The sequence below is a fragment of the Poecile atricapillus genome, chromosome 15 (assembly GCF_030490865.1).
Source record: "Poecile atricapillus isolate bPoeAtr1 chromosome 15, bPoeAtr1.hap1, whole genome shotgun sequence".
NCBI lineage: Eukaryota > Metazoa > Chordata > Aves > Passeriformes > Paridae > Poecile > Poecile atricapillus.
In genome coordinates this window covers 3406600-3427969 of record NC_081263.1, presented here as the reverse complement: position 1 = coordinate 3427969, position 21370 = coordinate 3406600, and the positions used below count along the sequence as shown (strand labels likewise).

The following is a 21370-nucleotide window of genomic DNA, read 5'->3' as shown; positions in this document are numbered from 1 at the left end:
CACCACTGGCCCCAGCAGCACCAGTGCCCCACTGCTCTGCTGGCTGAACTTCCCTGTGAAACCTCATCAGGAGCCTCCTCTTCCCCCCTCTAAGTGCACCTCTGAGAGGAAAAAAACCCATGAAAGAGCTATTTGCATAAATATCGTAACTTTTATTGTTCTGTTCACAGTTTTTGAAGACACATTCCTAAATTACACAGTTATTCTCTCTTAAGAATTTGTGCCTTTTCCCAATTTGAATTTGCCTGGCTTTGACTGCCAGTTGGTGATTCTTGTGTTGCTTTTTAAGATCAGAGAGCTGTAGTGAGCAGCATTTTCTGCCTGTGAAGGGACTAGTGCACTGTAATCAAGACAGTCTCAATTCTGGTAGAAAAACCTCAGCCAACGGAGTTTTCTCTCACCCTCTCTAAGGCATTTTCACACTCCACCAGTAATTTCTGAATCTTTTTTTTTTTTTTTTTTTTGCATCCATTCCAATTACTCAGCTTCTCTTGTAGAATGTAAATATCCAAATTGCATCCAAAATTCCCAGCTCTCCCAGCTGAGACATACAGAAGGATAATCACTTACAGCTAACAGTAATTAAAAACAAGAACACATTCGTATTCATTAGGCTTTTACTCTGGGACTGCACTGGGAACTTACATGGAGCTGTTATTCATTCTGGTCCTGGCTATGGATATTTTTGTTATGTTTTATCAGTAGGGATTTTGTCCCTGTGTTCCTCAGTGCTCTGGAACCTCCAGGTCCCCCAGACCCCTTCTTTGGGCATCCCCATTTCGTTGTGGTTCTCTTTGAAGTGCAGCAGCGTGTGATTGTCAGGGAACACGGAGCTCTGCAGGGCCCTGCCAGACCCAGCTCACTCTGATCCCAAAGAGAACTGAAACCCACCAGACACAATGAAAGGACTTACACCAAGCTCTGTCAGGAACATCCATCTCCTCTTCCATCTCTTTCCAGGGGGTCCCACTGTCCTGACCCACTGACCACCCCCAGCAGCAGCTCAGACACTGCCCCAGGCTCCTCCCTTGCCAACACTGATCAAAATTACTGAATTAAAAACTCTAAATTTTTAATCCTGAGCATTGCTAAGGAATGATATCACCTTTCCAGTTCTATTACATCACCCCTAGGTTTTATCTCCTATTTTTATTAACAGTTCTTACCCTATTGCAATTTCCTCTGAACTTCAGTCCTCATCACCCTCTCCAAGCACTCCAGCCCACATTTTTCTTTTCCTTTGGGTTGTGTTTTCCTTATTTTCTATATTTCCCAACTCCCATTTTGAATGGATTGCTGTCTGCTTCCCTTTTTCTTATTTGTTTTATATTACTTTCCATCTAATTTTTCCCCTCATTTCATCACTGAAGCAGGATGGGCAGTTAGCCAAAGTTGTCCCCCTTCTCAATTGCAAAATTATTGTTTTTTTGGCCATTTAATACCTTTCAGTTAGAAAACTGTCAATTCTACTTCAGTTTTTCATCCAATTTCCTCTGTGCTTTCAGTTCTGATATGAAATTTGCTCAGCTATGCCCTTTTGAAGCACCAATTACATCTATTAGCAGCTCACATGGCTGTCTGCTGAGCTCCACTGCAATTAGGATCCCAACCTCAGTTCTGACATTCATTTATCTTTATCTGGCATAAACAAGACAAACCCAAATAATTTCATCTTTCATGTCTAACACTGCATCAGAAGAACAGGTCTAGGACATAGACCAGGAGCTTTAATCCTGACTACTGGGTTGCTTTCTACTACAAAACAAATAAATGCCTTTTTACTGTCCCTGTGAAGGAAACCCAAGCCAATGTGTGCTGGAAGTTGATGGAAACACACGTGGGTTTTAGTAAACTCTTCCACATTCACTTCTCTTAGAATACTTTTTTCAAAGATTAATCTTTTTTTAACCACTCCAAAAAGCAAAAATAAACTAATTTCCAAAGTCTCAAACAATTTTCTGGCTTTCTGCACTGAGACTGAGCCTTCAGTACCTTCTTTAATATCACAATCTCCTCAGACAAGCTGCCTTTCCAATTTTCTGCTTCTTTAGCAGGTGCAGAAGTTTAAAATGTGAGCCAAGTCTGCCAGACAAACAGTCCTGGGTCTGACACACAGCTCAATTAACAGTAACTTATTTTTCCAATTAACCACCTTCAAGCCTCCCTGTTTAAAATACCTTGGAATGCATTTATGCATTCTAGATTTCCCAGATAAAATGAAAAAAAAAAAATCTGAAGCACGTTTGGATACATTAACAGCACTGTGCTACTGCTTTGTTTGAGAAACACTCCACATGGAATAAATAAATGCAGTGCACTGGAACAGCAGGAGGAAGCTGGAGACAGAAAGAACATGGGTGACAAGACTCGTTGCTCCAAACTCCACAAAGAGTGATGAGGAAGAAAAGAGGAAGCAGGAGGTGAGTGGCTGTGTGGGATGGGGAAAGGCATCCAGGAGCAGTCAGACCTCCATGGCAAGGGAGAGAGAGCCCTGCCAGGCAGCCTGGGGCAGCCAGGGCTCCCTGGGCCTCTTCTGGGACAGGCGGGCAGGGAAGAGCAAGCCTGGGAGGGTGATGGGAAGAAAGAGACCCAGATGGAAAAGAGGCAGCAGGGAAGAACAGCATTTAAAGATGCTCAGCTGAACAGGGCTTTCTGTGCCAAGGAGCAGTGAAGGAACAAGGATGACTTGGCCTGGACCAAAGCACTGAGGGAGGGAATGGAGTGAGATTTGACAGCTCAGGCAGAACAGAGCAGCAGGGAGATTGGGCAGCAGAGCCTCCAGCCCCCACAGAAATGCTCCTTTGGGCTCAGCACTGAGGCAGAGATTCCTGGCTCCAATCACACTTGTGTGTGGCCTCCCAGTGAAATGTGGAAACAGAAATTGCTGCTTCAGCTCCGAGTTCCTCCCCACCACGCCAGGAGCTCAGGTCAAGAACGGGGATCCACACACGGAACACAAAGAATTCCCCCGACACACACGTGGGTTACACCCAACACCACGGTGCCACGTTGGAAGCTCACGTTTTAAAAACCTATTTATATGAAAGTTAAGAGAAATTAGGGTTCTCCAAGTCCAGGCACACAAAGCTGGGCAGATTTGGACAATTTCTGAGCAGTATCAGCTCACTTTTTAATCACTGAAATGATCAGACACTGCAATGTACTCCCCAAACTCAGTGCACAAACCTGGTTCTGCCATTTCCTAACTCCTGAGTGCTTGACTTTGTACAGCCTTAATAAAGGTCTTTTAAAAGTAGCTCTCTGTGGGTAATTGTGCGTGGGACATTTGCCAAACTAAACATAAGGGAGTTCAAGAGGCTTTTCTAATCTTGTGAGTTTATCCACTAAAGAAAAAGATTTGATTAAAAAAATGAAGTACAGCTAAACTGGGAACAATACTTTACTACGGGCTGTTCTTCATAGGCACTTCAGAATCTTGAAAAAAACCCCACAAAATTAGGAACTTATTAAATCAGAATGAAATGTACCAATGCAGAAACATAAACAGAAATGCCAGATGTGTAATGTCAACTTATAATACACAGCTTCAATTAATTCTTCTTAATTCATTTGTTTTCTTAACTTCTTTTGTTTTGCTCTCTGGGAAAGGCCATTTTCTAATGACAGATCACAGGAGGAAAGAGCCAAAGTTCAGGTTTACTCCAAGGAAAAGCAGCCTTGTTTCTGTGCTCAGAGAGCCTGCATCCCTTTTGTACTTTTCACTCTCGCAGAGGCTTCAGGACAAACTCTGACCTGGATTGGGAGGCAAAGAGATCTACATGGAAGTTTATTAAAGGTTTCAAAGTTTTACTCTTCAAGCACAAATGTGAAATTAATTCTTGAAGAGGAGCTGAAGCCTCAGGAAATGGCAGTGAGTGACACAGTCACTCGGCAAGTGTGCAGGTGCGTGCTCATTGGAGTATCACGTGCAAGATTCCTGGCTGGCTCTCACTTGTGTTACTTTAAAAATAATCTTCATTTATCCAGTAAAAAAACTCAACCCATTAATCAACCAACTTGTATAGTTAAGCAGATTTGAGCAGTGAAAACACAATTACTTTGTTCCGTGGAGCACATCTTCTCAACATCCTGAACACATCAACTGAATTTCACCCACCACCTGTCACTTCTCAACTTGCTCACTTGGGCCATGGATGCTCCCCCATTCCCAAACCATGGCACAGTGGCTCTCCAGGCCCTGTGCAGCACCAGTGCAGCACCAGTGCAGCTGTGACCCAGCCACAACAAGCAGGAGTGTTCAGTGTTATTTTACAGGGGCTTTAAATTCAAACAGAGGGATTTTTGGTGATGCTTTTTTCCTCGTTTACTTTATATAGAAAACAGAACTCAGGATATGGAATTTCAGGACATCACACAGGGCAAGAGAAATAAAGTTTCAAACTTGAGAGCTCTACAGTGAAGCCATTGTTGTGCCTGAAAATGAAAGACATTCCACTGAAGGGCCAGAAGTGCCATTTTCTGAAGAAAAGGGATGACAGTTTTCTTCCACTGGGCAATGCAACATCAAGTATGTCAAGACATAAATGATCCACTCCTTGTGCACACCACGATGTAAAATTGCTGACAAGAATTGCAAGTTCACATGTGCAGCAGATACAAACCCTTCATAGTTTATTGATGAAAAGAAATTCTAGTGAATTGCAAAGTGAAGTTCCAACTTTATCCCACTAACAGCATTTCAGGAGGAAAAAGTAACACCACCATCGAGCTTTACAATCCTGTATTTTTAGAAAATGACATTATGGTACATCAATCCCCATCAACATAACAACATGACATGATCTTGCTCTTCAGCCCCCAGGCTACTCCCCAGTAACCTGAGTTGGTCCTGGCTTGCACATGCAGCTGTTCCAGCTGTGCATTCCCAGCTGACAACTGCCAATGCACAGCAATAGTTATGATCATTCATGCACGGAGTATTTGCTTTAAGAAGTGGAGAACTACATAAAAATAGAAGAAACCATTTTCCATTCGTTTCTCAGCGCTAAGCTTCAAGACATTTCAGGTATCTGTTTATCCCAAATTTGCCCGAAGAGTGCACCAAGCAGCCTCTACTGGGTGTTACAAAAATCAACAATAAATGTGCAAGTGGTCATCTTAAAGTAACAGCAAGGACAATAATTAGATTAGTAATAACTTGATTTCTACTACCATGAATCAATCACAGGTTTCTAGTATCTGATGTTGTGTGAGGACCCCAGACAATAATCTTATTTAGAAACTCTACATTTTGTGCACAACTTCCTAAGATGTACAATGTCCTTCAGAATAATTCACTTCCTGTGAATACTTCATGAGAACATTTGCTCTTGTGTTGCCATGAAAGGAACAACTTACAAAAAGAGCCAGGTGGCTTAAGAATATCCATCCAATCTATATTTGCACTCTATCTACAAACTGGCCTTTTAGGAACTTTGGAAGAAAAAAAATTCCTTAAAGTTTCTCTCTACTGCCTATGAAAGAAGGGTTTGGTCAAACAGGGAGTGAGAATTCCCCTGCTCAGTCATTTTATTTCAAGCTCAGCAAAGCAAAGCATTACCCAGACAATTCAGGGCTACTGTGTCCAGGCTCTTGTCAAAAATTGTGAGGGAAAACTGCAGGATTTTGTTAAATTCCAAAATACAAGCAGTTGATTTAAGAGTTTTGTTTAGGACTAATGGTGTGGGTCAGCCCAGCTGCAGGCTACGGATGTTACCAACACTGAAATCCTCTCCTGGTCTCCTTGATCAGCGTTTGAAAGGAATCTGGAAAAGCATGAGAGGGTTTTTTGGGACCTCTTTATGATCCTGGAGCACAAACACCAGGAACAACTTTGCTCATGAACGATCTACAGTTCCAGGCTGGCACAGATCACCAAGAAGTGACTGCTGAGCACTGGGGGAGGACAGAGTTGCTGCTGGCTTGCCCTGGGCCAGCAAAGGCAGCTGTGGTAGCTTACACTGGGTGTAAAACCTGCCTGGAACATCACTCCAGATATCCTCACAGGAGACCAGTTTAAACCTTTAATTCTCCCCCTTTATCCTGCAAAGACAGTGATTTTTTTTTTTTTATACCAACCTCTTCTAGCCTATTTTAAAGCAGAACAAAGGACTCTCAAAAAACTTACTTTTTTTTCAAAGTGAATCAGAAATTCTGATAACAAGAGAACAAGATATTTACAGCCACTTAAAAAAAACCCTACTTCATATCTCAGTCTCCCTTCAGCAAAGGTTTCTCCAATATAGTCTTCAAAGCCATGAAAGTGAATTTTGCAGTATCACTCACAACCTTGTCTTTCTGAAAAGAATGCTTCATTAGAAAGTTTTCTTCAGCTTCTACTGTCCAGGCAGTATCTTATTCTTGATCATTTCTGCCCAATTTGTCCCATAAATTCCCTGCTTTGTCCTTTCCAGCTCATCTCCCACCTGCCCTGCTCTCTGCAGCCAGGCTGCAGTGGCTCTGTCCCTTCCCTCTGAGCAGACAAGGCACCAGCACATTAAAATGCTAAAAATCCACCTCTCCTTTCTACTGAATCTCCTAGAAATACTTCCAGACTCATGTTCATAAGCTGAACACAAAGTTATGGGAGGGTTTTCCTCCTATTTACTTCTTAAGCCTCAGATAAAATTTAATTTATTTGCACTTGCAGAGGAGGAAGCCCTTGAGACACAAGTGGGGCAAACATAAAGGTCAAGGAGTGCAGCAAACAGGCTGCAGCCCCGACAGCTTTCTCACAGAATCCCAGGGATAGGGAAGGAATGACAGAAGTCATTTTTAAAAGACTCAGCTTCATCTTGTAATATGCTTCAAAAATTGCCACTGAATGTTTTTGGGTCTACCTTTTAAGAATAGATGTGAATTTACCTGCTCAAAAACTGTTTCATCTATTGAATCCATCATGTTAGTAACACAGAGTTTGTTTATACACCTTGTGGTAAAAGAAGCTTAGAAACAAAATCACCTTATTCTGAAGATGCTGTCAAGTGTCTGAACTCCTGAACCAAACTAACCTGGAAAGAGGGATGTTACCTTGTACTCTGAACAACTTTTGTGTCAGGCTCACGATGGGGTGGTTTGGTTTGATTTTAAAATTAGTCTGGAAAAAAAGAAATTCACCCTGGAATAAGACTGCAAGTTTCCTTATGCCATGAACAAAGCTGACAAGAGAACATTGTTTCCTCCCCACCTCTAAAACTGTGAGAACAGGACAAAAGTAACAAAGGAAACATTAATTTGGGGGCTTTATTTAATTTTTCTTTTCTTTTTTTTTCTTTTTTTTTTAAGATGCTACATAGTCAAACAAGATTGGTCTTTTTACGGCATAGGACTAGTTTACTACTAATATTTTTGTTTCTCCCCTAGATAGACTTATTTACATACAAAAACAGTTTCCTGACCACTGTTTCCCCAATGCTCAGATGATCAAAACTCCCAACAATTGTGTAGTGCCCAAAACACCAGGAGGCAGAAGAATCTCGCATCACTACAGCAGCAAATGTTTAGTTCTCGTCACTGGCTTTGAACAGGAGCCTTTTCATACCACAAAGTATTAGTCAATTTTCGTGACAATAAGGAAACATGAGATGAAATACATTAAATAAGTCAAATATGCATTAAACATCTCTGAATAACATTTTAATTCAACTAAATGAACCAACAGCAATGTAGCTTGGTCCCTTGGTGAGAACAAGGCATTGACCTTTATTCTGAACGAGCCCCTTGGTGCTGCCCAGCTCCCTCAGTGCTGCCACAGACAAGGCTTTGCAGCTTCTCACTACTCATTTAAGTGCCAAGAAATTGGTAACTTGCACAGAGTTGAAGACACTGACAGAAACTGTTAAATTCATGAGCAGAATGGTGGCTTAACATATTTTACAGAAATTATCAACACCTCCTGCCTAACCCAGCTCCAAACATCCCTAGGGCCAGCTCCAGCACTGGAGGAAGAGGTTTTTCTAGTTTTCCTTTTTTTTTTCTTTTTTTTTTTTAAAAAGAGGTAATCCAGCAACATGTACCAGGGTCTAAGAATGTTTAAAATGACATATACAATATTCCATTGTAGTGTTAAATCAGGATTTTCTCCCCCCTTCATCACTGAAGCATATTCTCTTTCATTCATTCCCTCACCGTACATTTTGAACTTTCTAGATTATGTTACATAGTATTTGTGCAGGGGTAATTTAAAGGCAAGACCTGTGAGATGTCATACATTAATTTTTTTTTTTTTAAACATTGTTATGAATAAATTTAATCCAATGATATGGCAGAACCATCAAACCAATTTACAATTTCCAGCATGCTGCCTCTACAAGGCTATTTTTCCTATAATTACACCAAAGACAAAGAACAAAACCACCAAAGCAAGTAGTCTGGAGCTGAGCCCTTCGTCCTTGACAGCAGCTGCAGAAGGAGATATTGGGCTGTTTGTCGGGGGTAGTATCTTCCTCATCCGCATTCCATCTTCTTCCTAAAGGAAGAGATATTGATTGTTTCTACAAAAAAAAAAGCTTTAAATATTCACCCTTCTCATATTTATTGAGGTGGGTGTTACAGAATAGGTGAAAGTGAATTTACAGCTAAGTTAGAGGTTTGTTTCCTGAATAACCCTGAGAAAGAAGGGTAGAGAGGCAGCAGAGGAAAGCCACACACTCTTGGAAGTTTTGTCCTGCTAAGGGAGTGGGGAAGCACTGAGGAACTCTGCAAGAACTGTCCAGAGCCCAGAGATGGCTCCAGAACTTCTGAAAAATGATGGAGCAAGTGCCATGAAGGTACTTTTCTTGCTCTGTAAGCAAGTAAGGTGCTGTTGGGGAAAATGTTTCTCAGTATAACTAAGATGAAGTTGCACATTTTTCACAAGCCAAGGCAATTATATTCCTCATTCCCCATGTCAGATGTCACAAGCAGATCTTCCCAGCCCTTGAAGGGAAATCAGTTTCCCCCATCATATTAATGCTGACATTTTGACATGGACCTAATGGCAATAATTAGGATATTTTCTTGATAGGGCTTTGGCAGCTCACCTGATTTAAAGATGAGACAACAGATAAAACAATGTAACACCAGCAGATATCCTCATTTCAAGTGGGGATGATGCTCCTGTCACATCTCTCATCTCTCCCTGATGTGTTGTGTAGCACAGCTGTGTGTTAGCACACTCCAGTCACACACACACACACTCTGAGCACCTCAGGAGAGGGGCAAATGAGTCTTGTGACTCAATTTGTGTCCAGCTGAAGCAGCAGTGTTAGACTTTTTAATGTGATACAGTATTATAGTGCAAAAGTGTAAGGCACCAAAGCAAAAGTCTCCAGTCTATACTTAAAAAAATACTCAAGAAACAAAATTGTAATGAAAGTTACTGCAGCCTTAAAAATTGTCAGATAAGTGAAGTTCAAAGGGCTCAGGGTATGTCAGTGTTTCGCACTTTTGAATTTAAAGGGGCATCTACATGATCTCAAGGTGAACTTATTTTTTTATTAAAAATTTATTTATTAACTCACTGAAAGCCACAGGCTACCCAATACCTCACTGCTGCTCCTATTCTGAATGGGGACAAGTGACTTTTGTAAACAACAAAATGTTGTTCACATTCAACACACTTTGTATAGAAACAAAAAATTGTCATTTTAAGTATTTTAATTTCCTTCTGACAGTGACCCCAGCCTGACACTGACAGCACCTGGTAGCAGGCAGTGATTTAGCATCGCTTTCTGATGTTTTACAGATGTTTTCAACACTCCACAAAGGGAACAAAGAGCTCACCCATCGAGGACGTTACTGTAAGACATCAGCTCAATTCTAGATAGCTCCTGAAGAGTGTTTATTCAAGACTGATTTGCAAATAAATTAAATAAAATCATACAGAACTTAAGAGTACTGAGTTGCTGGCAAAACAAGAACACAAGGAGAAATTAGGGTCATATCTGTTATGTACACATATTATTTCTGTGCAAAACAAAAATGTTTTAAAGAATTCCTTCATGCATCAGCCAGCCAAGCAGCATCAGAGCTGAGAGAACAGAGCTCCTTTCACTGGGCTGCAAGAGTCACAGCATCCACACTTTCCTTGGTGCTGATATCTATGGAAGTAGACACTTACAGCAAATCACACTACTGTAAAAAGAATTTTTCAGCTGAGTGATAAAGGCTTCTCAATTACTGGATTTCCCAGCCATGTGCTGCATATGACAGGAAGCCCATTTCCCATTCATCTGTCTTAATTTGGTCATTTCAGCAGCACATTACAGGTGCAATTACTGAAACACTCAGTATTTGCACAACACTGCCCTCAAGCTCCCATCGGTTTGGGAGACTGGGCCAAGTCCAACACTGAATGCTTAATTCAGACTGAGAAATTAGGTGGGAAAAGAAAAAAAGAGGGGGAATTCAGTGCTCTGGGTTGCTACCCAATCACCTTCTGTGACTGCATGACTTGTGCCTCCTTTCAAAGGAACCATTGATTTCAGCACCTTCTCAGAGTTTACAAAGAAACCTGAATTATCTTTTACTTTATAGACAATATTAAAATATTGTGCTAAGGTCAGGTAACCAAACCTTTAAGATGGAAGCTTCTTTTTCAGGAAAGGGGTAAATCTGAAAAGAAAACAACAGCAATCTTTACCTTAAACTGTTTATTCTCCTCCCGTAACCTCTGAACTTCTACTTGAAGCCTCTTATAGTCTTCCATTACTTTCTTAACTTCAGAGTCATCCAAAGGAGAACTTATTGATTTAGACATTACAGAGGAATCTGTCTTTGTTGCAGTTGTGGATACAATTTTATTTATTTCTATGTCATGCTGTTAAAAAAGGATAGAGTGATTTTTGGTTAGTTATTAACACCACACCACACACCTGATATAAAGGAGGAGAATCAGGTAAAATTGGCTGTGCACACCTGACACGTGCCTGTATCAAAAGAAATAAACAACATTTTGCTTTCTGAAACTTTACTGCTATCCCAGAAAACACTAGATCAGCAGCAATAAGTGAAGACAGAATGACCTCGACTTTTCAGACCCAGCATATACAGAAATGTCCCTAAAATCCATGATCTCCTCACCCTTCCCTCCCCAGGCACAGCACAAGCAGCTACTGCAGGAGCCAGGACAGTGCTGTAGCTCCCTCCTCCTTCACTCTCCTCTCCTCACCTCTGTGTTTCTGTGGGGATGGAGGAATTTGCAATCCAAGTTGGGAAACCAGGTTCAGACCTTCAAACCCTGCTCCCTCTCCTGGCCTTTGGATCTTCTCCATGTTCTGGCCTTTAGAAAGGGTCTCTCATGGAAACAAACCCCTCCCCACCCAAATAATTCCATAATCCTAATTACAGACTGTTCAGTGCAAGGTAGAACAACTGTGCCTTTAGTACCTGCACACTAGGAAGCATTCTTCAATTTATTCAATCCTTTATCAGTTTTATATACTGGACAATACATATTTCCATTACAAATCAGTGTGTCTATTATCTTAACAAGAAACAATCCAACAATATTATAGCTGATAATTTCAATATAATTCCTAACTGCATGTGTCTTCCTCATCAGCTTTCTATCAATTTACTTGACAAAATCAGAGCTGTACCAAGGAAGTGCTGGACAGGCAAGTTTACACTGCTGACATTTATAACTGCTTCAGCATAAACTCTGAGCTTCACAACCAGCGATCAGCATCTTAAATTTTTTCTTAAGTATTCTTTATCCTGTGACCTTTTGCTAAATTAAAACAGATTTACTAAAAAATTGCTTTGTGCTACTGTTGCACTTACCAAATTCAAACTGGCTGCTAGTTACACCAAGGATTATCTAGATTTTAAATAGTTTACATTGTGTTTTTAAAGGGTGATGCTATCCAGGCAGTGAAACAGAGAGTTCTGTCTTGTGCTTATATAGCTGTCTGTACAAACATGCCATTTTACAGGATTTACTGTGGTATTAAGTTAAGTCACTCAATATGCAACTGGAAATACTCACAGGCTTATCATTTTCTGCTGGTAGCTCAAACACACACCTAAGTTTCGAATCCATGAGTTCTTCTGGTTTTGCTTCTTTCCACTGGAATAAGTTAATATTAATTTCATATTAAACATATTAGTACAATCAGGCAGATTGGAAATGCAGTGCATTATGTAAACAATTCACATCATTTCACTCACAAAGAACCCACAGGTGTTTATCACACCACCATTAACCATATACAGGATGAAAAATGAGATCAAAAACATAACTGAGTGGTATCATAAAGACAGACCATGAAGCAAATAATTCTAAATAGTCTGAAACTTCCACAGGTAATTTATGAGAGAACTGGGAGCTGTGTCAGAGTAATTAGCAGAGACAGGGGGAATTATGAGCCTGCTTAAAAAGAAGAAAAAGAAATAGTAAAAGGAGGGGTGAATTCAAAGGAAGGGAAAGACAACAAGCCCCCAAATAAATCAGAGAGTGAGCTCTCAACTCTGCACAGTGGAGTTCATATTCAAACTTTTCAAATTTCACATGAGCTTTTCTCCCCAACTGGAATGAACTACAGGACTGCTCTTCTCCCTCCTTTTCCACATCCTTATTTTTCAGCATCAACATCTGAACAGCACCAGATGTGCTACATACAGAGGGATAACTTTCCCTCACCCCTTCTCTCCCCTTCAGCTGGGGAGTCTGCCATAAATAAGATTCCTTGTAACCTTTTTAAGAGGGATCAGCAGTAATAAATCTTTGCTCAGTATCAGCTGGAACCCTGAAGTGAAAAGATTTATTCTCAGTGACAATAAACAGCAAGAAGTGTCTACACTTATATCCTGGAGTTCTCACATGCTCCTCTTCACTTTGACCATCCTCCTGGTAGCTTGGTATTCCTCAGCCTATCTCAAGTAGGTGACAAATTATGGCTAAGCCCATGCAACCTGGAGTAGTATTTAACTCATCCTAAATAGCTGAATCGTAGTTCAGCTCTTCTGGGGCTGAACTCAGCTCTATTTTAAGCTCCTTGGCTGCCTGTGAAGTGTTGAAAGCTTTACAGTACTCCCATAACTGGTCTCACCTGTTCATCCAGAATAGGAAGAGATCTGGAGAGTGGTAACAAAACTGAGAACTGATCAAAGTGTTACAGAAAAAGGAATTGTATCGGTCTGGAGAGCTCTGGAAAACTGAAAGGCCCATCTAGGTACTAAAAAACATTCTTTGCCAGCAGAATAACATTTGTCATGGTATAAAGTAACTCATACAAATGAAAGAGCTCGAAAGAAAAGGCAGACTGACTTATCTTTCTAGTGATGCAGACATTTTATTACTATTGCTGTTTCTCCCACTGGAATCTTATTTTGAGCCTATTAAACAAATATTGTTCCATAAATCAGTTTCAGAAGGGAAATTATTAACCTGCAGAGTGCCCCAGCTTTAAGAAGCTATTCAAAAGAAGACACAAATTATAAAGACACTGTAGAGTATTTTTGGGTTGGCTTTTTTGTTTTTAAATAGCACACACAAGCCACACACTCTTAGAGTAATGGTCTTTTTCCTTTTCACATTGTGTCCTCAATAGCCACTGAGTGTTCTCTCAAGCTAACAAAAGCTGGGCTACAGAGAACTTCCTTGTGCCTTCTTCTGGGGGCAAATCTTGCTGTTAAAGGAAAGCCAGCAGTTGACATAATGGTTTACTCCTTTGCAGGTTGTCTTACTGTAGCCTGACATCTTACTTTTATGTCTTTTGTCCTGCTCTGCTCCAGCACCTACATATTTCTATTGCTCTCATTTGTAACCCACAGGACAGAATCTGAGGCCCTTTTATTTACAAAGCCACAGCAGCCATAGGTAGGGATAAAGAAAAATAAAATACTTGTAAATAATCCTCTTGCATCTTGCAAAAGGATCTGCTCAAGACACAAGACTGAGAGTAGATGCATAAAAGATGCCACCGACTCAGAGTATATTCTGTATATCCTTTGAATATATGATTCAAGCTGGACTTTTCTAGAGAAGGATATATAGCAACAAACTGCAATATGTGTTTCATGGCTTGGCATCCCATTACTAACAGCAGCTTCCTAAAGAAGTAACCAAAGACAACAACTCTCAGTGCAAGATTCCTGGGGCTCAAAATAACAGAAAACTCCTTGCCATGGAGAGATGGAAATCTGGAAAAGGATTTCAAGGACCATTCCAGCATGGTTTGACAACAGCCCTTAAACAACAGTCAAAGGACTTACAAAATTCTACAATTAGAAAGAAATCCATTTTAATTAATTTCAATACTTACTACTGCTTCCATATCTGAAGTATCAGCTGGAGCAAACATAGACTGAACCATAAACTTGTGTTTACTTTTCTCATTAGGGTCATAGTCAAAAGGCTGTAGCATCACTGGAAGAAAAAAACCCAGAACACATTGCATTAACATTGCTCTGATGCAGAGTCCTGCACTGATGACACAGTTACCAGATTTCAGAAAAACAAACATTTAAATGGTTTCAAGTTGTTTGTTGTTTATGATCAAAACAGCAGTTAAGCTCAGGAACCTCACTTTAAACCAGAATTTTGGAAGGAGGCAAGAGAAACAGATTTCCTCACTCTGTCTAGACTTTGGTCTGAGAATTCTGGAAATGCTGATCAGTCTACAATATTCTGTACACAGTTATGGCAAGATAACAACAGTAATTTGAATAGAAATAGTAATAGAATAGTAATAGAAAATAGGATCATTTACATATCTTCTGGGACAGAGGGAAAAAAATTCCAAGACAGCATCTTTTTGTCTTGTTCCATCCTTGGGGCAGAAGTAACAAGCTTTTTGATGAGCTGTACACATAATATTGCTGATGGTGCCCAAGAAAAGCTACAGAGGCAAAGTCAAACTGTAAACCTTGAGGTTCAAGTCTTGAGATGGAAATTTCCTCTACCAAGTTCAAGAGTCTCATGGTATTAGTTTTATCAAGCACAAGTATTTTGCTTCCACAAATAAGTTACTGACAGTTTGTTACCAATTTATAGCTGGAAGTTTATAGTTAAACGTGATGCAAACTTTGCCTATGAAAGGTATGTAAGGAATGCATTTCCATTCATTCAAAGAATCAAAAGCACTCCAAAATTTACTTGCAAAATGACTCTGTTTAGGGGGCAGAGAGGAAGGAGGAGCAGGTTTAGGGTGGGTGTGTGCTTTAATTTAATTTTTTAAGCAATACTGGGAATTTCCATGTCTTTGCTTTTGGGTTAAAGCAACCCGAAGAGGGACAGTTGGATATTCCATTTACATGGGATATTCTTTAATCACAGTGGTGATTAAAGAATCACATTTTCAAGTGACACCTGGATATTCAGCTGTAGAGACATTAACAAACATGAGCCTGGCTTCACCATGAGACAGAACATGTGGAAATAACCAAAGCAATTTACACAAACGTGTTATTAGACCCTGCAAAGAGCCACCACCCCCTCAAATGAAAAACTAAGCTTGCAAATACTGTCATTACTGCTAACAGAGCAAAATGGTGTAAGGTTTAAAAAAATCACATTTTATGACCTGTCTTACTTCAGCCCCTCAATTCAATCACTAAGAAGAGAAGCAGTTCAAGAATTAGGACCATTTTCAAGTACTGGTCTATTAACATTATGTGCCCAAATTCATGCACTAATTGCAGGAGTTTGTCGTATAAAAGCAATATCCAGAGATCCCATTTGTTGCAAATGAAGGCAAGCCAAACCAATTTGCCTCTCTTAATGAGCAGGGTATGTTATGGTTGTGCCATCTTTACTGTGCACACAATCTGTGGCCATCAACAACCACATGCCTTTTAAAGCCCAGAGAGAAGGCAGGCAATAAATTCTCTCAGATGAAGTGCTTTAAAAATTATTATACATTTTTAACTCACCTTGAAGTACTCGGATATTATTCCAAAATGAGTGTTTGCAAATTAACGGTCTACCTTTAAAACTATTTTCCAAACAGGAGTGACTGCACTGTGAAAGCACAACTATTTCAACACTGACACATCACTGAAAAGCAGCAGCATGGTTTTCTCTCCTCTGTAGTACACACTAAAATAATTCCAATGTGTAAGATCCAACTGGATAGTCAGAACTTATTCAGCATTTATGAAACTTCTACAGATTGCGGCTTTTTCAGCTCGCTTTGCTGAGAGCAACTATCAGCTCATTTGAAACTCCTCATTTCCCAAGGGACAGTGCTGAATCCATCCTGGAATGCCAAATGATCGCTGCTCCATTCACTCAACCACAAGAGCCAGAGAGGGCTTGACAGCACAGGCGTTGTTAGCACTTGTATTTTTAGATCAATACATGAAAGCCACATTGACACAAATTATTCAGCAAATGTCTTGTAAGCCAGATGGGAAGCTCAAAAATATGTACTTTTTTCAAGAGGAAACCAAACCATTTTAATATTTATCCACATACTATTGGGCTTTCTGTGAAAGATTAGTTTCATAAAACTGCCCTAATTGCTGGAGAAATTGCTACTGGGAATGTGGCTCCTTTGTTCTGAATGGAAATCACAAACCTTATGCAAAAATTATGTGAGAAGTATGTTCCTACAAAATACTTTACCACATCAGTTGTCCCATCTGGTCCAAAGTTTCAGCTTTCATCAGTAATCAGAGTTTTAAGAAACAAAATTATTAATATGATCTTCAAGCTTACTGTCAGCAGCATCCATCAGGCAGAGATATATCTCAACCACTTCCCAAGCTGCTCACTCCACAGCTCAAGCACCAGCACTGTTTTACCACAAGCAAAACTGCAGAGTCACTGAGAGACCATTGGGCATCGGTTTTCTCACACATTCCTGCAATATCCCCAGCATTTTACACTCAGTAGAGAGCTAAGGAGAGGCACTGACCACCCGATACACTCCTCCTTTTCCACAGAATAAAACAGCTTTCTCAAGGAATAGAGCAAATCTGAAGCAGAGACCACCTTTGACACCTGCAGATCTAGGATCTGTCCTTTCCAAGAGCACAAGGAACAGAAAAATCTCCCAGCTCAGTCAGCAACCTTCCTCTAGTTTCCATCTAAATTTATTAATGGCCTGTTTACTTGGTCCTGGACCAACACTGCCCTTATGCTGAAATACCAGAGAAGGGTAAGAGTCATTTACTTCTGGTGCCCTCCAAGACATCAATCACAGCAGCTCTTGGGCTCCTGGTAAACTAAAGCCAGACTTAGTGGGTTCTCTCTAGGCCAGGCTCCCCATTCATCCTCTGCACCTGTTTTAGTTTGAGCTTCTCCAATTACACATGAAGGAAACTTTACTAGTGCCTTGAAGCATAGCATTTATGCCCTCTCACCTCTTCCCTTGTCCAGATGTATGATGCCTTACTCACAGCCACATTATGTCAGCATTTTGCTCACCCCAATCAGGCCCCTTCATTTAACAAGCCTGTAATGCAGCAAGAGTATTTTACTCTCCAAATATGTGATTTTGCAGTTTTTCTAATCAAACTCACCCCATTTCTCTTACTGTAGCCTTCAAGGACACCTAATCCTTCTGCATATCTTCTATCTCCCAACTTTACAACATCATCAGTTTTTAGTGTACTCTTTGTACCAGAACTGATTGTAAGATTAGGACCAAGAATCGCTCTCAAGAAACATCACTAGTAGCTCCCTGCTATCACTGTTCATTCTTTACCAGCTCATTCAACAGACTATTATTAGTCAATCTGTTTTTTCTTTCCTACTTTTATCAATCATTTTCCCAAATGGCATTGCATGGAATTCTTCATGGTCTGGATGGATCAAATCTACCACACTTATATCACATAAAATACCCCAACTAGAAACGGGCAAGCCTCAAGATCCTTGTGGAATTCCATCAGCTCTGGCAGAGGTAAGCAAAGGACACTCACATCTATGGAAACTAACAGAATCCCACCTTTGTTTCACGTTTACATAAATAAACATATTTCAATTATACTATTAAGTGTTTAGTTTGTGAAGATCAAGATAGAATTTTAAAGCAGGTAGGCAAGAACAACCCAAAACTTGGCAGCTTCTGCTGAGTCCCGGGACATCTGTGGGAACAGGGCACAGGAGTGACACCGCCAAGGCAGTTTGGGAATGCAGCAGAGGATGAGACACAATCAGTGCCTGAGGGAAAGGGGCAGACCCACTGTGACTGCAGAGCACAGGGCTGCAGCTCCATTCCTGCCTTTCTGAAGTCAGGCAAGCTCAGAAAACACTAAAAATCTCTCCCCGGATATTCGACAGCAGCCCAAGGATAACGTCAGCTCCTCCTCACTTTCAGGAAGCATGTTCAGACTGCTCTCTTCAGTGGGACACTGTGCACAGATGGTACCATCTGCAATTCCTCTCTCCTCCTTATACATCTCACCAGCATCTGCTGGTATTCCTTCACTTTTCCTTTGTAATCCATTCATGGCTTTTATTGAAGTTTCAAAGCCACAAAATCAGCTATCTTGGCTGAAATCAGACGTGCTTAACAGCAGTGGAATGTGTGCAAATAGTCCTTTCCCAAGTATTGCAGCCCCAATGCAATGGAATCAGATGACAGTGCACACATACGCTTCCCGACAGTTACATAAACTCAGCTGTTAAAATTACATGCCATTATATAACAGGTGAAAACACGGGCTCCAAACCTGACATCCCAGCAGGCAGCACATGCTGACAGGGCTTCAAATGCTGGTATTTAGCAAAAGCTGTGATATGGCATAAGAAGGCAGCATTTGAGACTCCACTAGATTAAAGTGAGCTTTATTTTTCTAGCATTTTGTACATTTTTAAATGAGCCATCGTATCAGTGTGATATAAAGTGAAGCTGCTGCCACTTAGAGCAAAATATCTTCTCATATACTTAAGGCAAAATAGTACAGACACAGTTTCACAGGAGTGTAACAAAGGCATCTGGTTACTACAGAGCAAGAAGGAAGAGGCTGTCCCAAATTCAGCTTCAGGCAATAATATTCTCTGAGACTAAAAAATGCATAGGCACTGATTTTTTGGAGACAAGGTGCAGCACCAATGCAGTGCTATCAGTGGCTGTGGTAAAGCCAGTCAGCAATTGTGAAGGGGACAGATTGCATATAGTAAACACAACCCAATTAGCTTAAGTGTCCAGAAGTTACTGTATTACTATATTTTAATAATTTCTCATCAGTAGTATTTTCACTAGGTTTGGAAGAATTTGAGTCCTATTTATTCAAGTCCTATTTTTATGCCCTGTGCAAGACTTGAATTAAATGACTGAAAAGGTAACTGATTTAGAGGCAAAGAAACAAATTCTGTTTATTTTTCCACTTCATTAACTCCAAAATCAGTCTTTTGTTCTCAAGCAATATTACTCCAAAGCAGAGGTTAAACACATCTTCCCCCCTTTCTGTGAATCTGAAAACAATTCTATTTTGCAAGTTAATGGAAGGCCCCTCTTTGATCCCTCCCACCCCAAGGATCCCATCTGCTGATCAAAACCAAAGATGCTGCCATCCTCAAGTCCAAAATTAGGTCCCATGCATGGTCTGAAGGAGCTTAATATATTACCTAAGGAACAATGTAAGAGTGCTACTTGCATTTTAAGATATAATGTTAGTGTAAGGACTGTCAATTTAAGATTGTTATTTATTACTACTGTTAATATCAGCATGGAAATATTAAAACACACATGTGAGCTGGTGATTAAATATACCACAGCCATTTTCCAAACTAACCAAATCATAAACCATTACTAAGAAGGTTATCGAAAAAGTGAAATTCTGAAAGCTGTGGAAGGAAGAGCAAAGCACAGCTCAGGGTTAGCACAGCAGTCTCATAAGGAGATACTTCAGCCCTGGACTAGATCCACACTCTACCTGGTGTGCCACTGGGAAGGGTCAGGCTGGAAAAGCAAGCTGCTGGTAGCATAACAAGAGATGGTTCCTACACTTGCCTGCGCTGTATTTGCTCAAGGTGGAGCTAAGGGGCACTTGTGAGCAGAACTTTAAGAAACCACTTGACACTGAGATCAAGACAACATTTCAAAAAGCCTGGTAAGTGCTTGCAAAGGAAGCAGGCTTTTAATTTTCAAAGTTCATCTGCAAGATGAAAAGCATCCACATCTTTATAGCATGAAGATAATTTGTAGCTAGAAACCATGTTAATTTTCATTATCATTTCATTGATTTCAATGCATTTGATATGCTTGCCTGCAGCTAGTATAGATGACAGACAGCTTTACTTGGGAATTGTCCCGACTTTTAAAAATCTCCATTTCTCTCCAGAGAGCTTTTTCATTTACATATTAGTCATTTCAGAGCTCACTGGGTTCGTGCTGGCCCTCTCCTGAAGCAGAAGTGCTTTGCCTGCCCCACCTGGAGCTCCCACACTTCCCTGGTTACCTCCTCACTGTGACATTCCCTTGGGATTAACTGCAAGGCAGGCACAATCCTGCAGCCCTTTGCACACTCAATTTGACACCACAGAAATCCCAAAGACAACAGATCAATCAGTGTGCAAATATGGGCATGTATAAGAAGACTTACAGGATCAGAGTTGTTTAATCTTAGAGTGCAAAGTGGCTTTGGGATAAATTTTTGTTTTGTTAAAGCAAGCTCTCTCCAAGGGTGAGGTGTTTAAATATTTTACATTTTATTAAGGAAGAAACTAAACTCTTGATTTTTACATGTTGATTTTTTTCAAGTAAAAAGCAGTAGTTTTAGCTTCCCAAATTTTTTATCCCAGGCTAGAAGAGGTTGGTAGGAGCAAAATGTATAACCTATCAATAATACTTCTTATCATGCCAATATTAATTTTTTTTGAAGAATGGCAAGGCAAATCCGCATGTTTAGAGAAATAATTTTCTTAACTAAAGTCTGACCTCATTCATCCAATATGCCTCAACTACATGCTTTGGTAGAATTCTTTGAGAGAATATATTATCAGCAAGTTAATAATATACAGATATTCTGTTTGTGAGACTACTCAGCTCTTTATGCTTTCAAAGTAAGCCACTCCTTTGCTTTTCCATTACCAAACATAGGCAAGTCAAGAGCTACTGACTCATTAGAGAAAATCATTAACTTTTCCTATGCAACAGCAAAGATTTAGTCATTTGACATTTTTAACACCAAAGGATACTGTTCAAGGCACACAAAACAAGCATGGTTTGAAAGTAAATGTTTTCATTGTTGGTTAAATCAAAGCCAGTTTGGCATCAGCCCACACCAGTCTAAACCAGTGGCTATAGTCCACCCAGTTTTATTCTTCCCTCAATGTGCTCATCCAAGCACTTGTTTGACCCCATGGTGAGCTGGTTCAGGAAGTTAAGCTGGCAAAAAACTAACTGTACAAAAATAATCCCACAGGGAGGGCAGGGCTGCAGCAGGACTGGTTTGGATACGCTGGCTGAGGCTGTTAATGAACCATATCAATCTT

At 40.3% G+C, this 21370-nt stretch overlaps 1 protein-coding gene across 3 annotated transcripts in view; it reads right to left on the bottom strand.

Annotated features, from left to right (window-relative positions):
• Window positions 1-131: 131 nt before the first annotated feature.
• VAPB (VAMP associated protein B and C) overlaps window positions 132-21370 on the bottom strand; it is a 37540-nt gene continuing 16301 nt past the window's right edge. Inside the window, exons 3-7 of one of the 3 annotated variants that reach the window (XM_058850311.1) lie at window positions 14247-14350; window positions 11969-12049; window positions 10854-10907; window positions 10555-10593; window positions 132-8467 (exon numbers count right to left, since the gene is read on the bottom strand). In XM_058850311.1, coding sequence (XP_058706294.1) covers window positions 8306-8467; window positions 10555-10593; window positions 10854-10907; window positions 11969-12049; window positions 14247-14350 — 440 coding nt within the window. In that variant the 3' untranslated portion in view covers window positions 132-8305. Of the gene's footprint in view, window positions 8468-8490; window positions 9885-10554; window positions 10594-10621; window positions 10799-10853; window positions 10908-11968; window positions 12050-14246; window positions 14351-21370 lie in introns of those variants that run through there. The other 2 variants (XM_058850313.1, XM_058850310.1) reach the window with 2 other exon arrangements.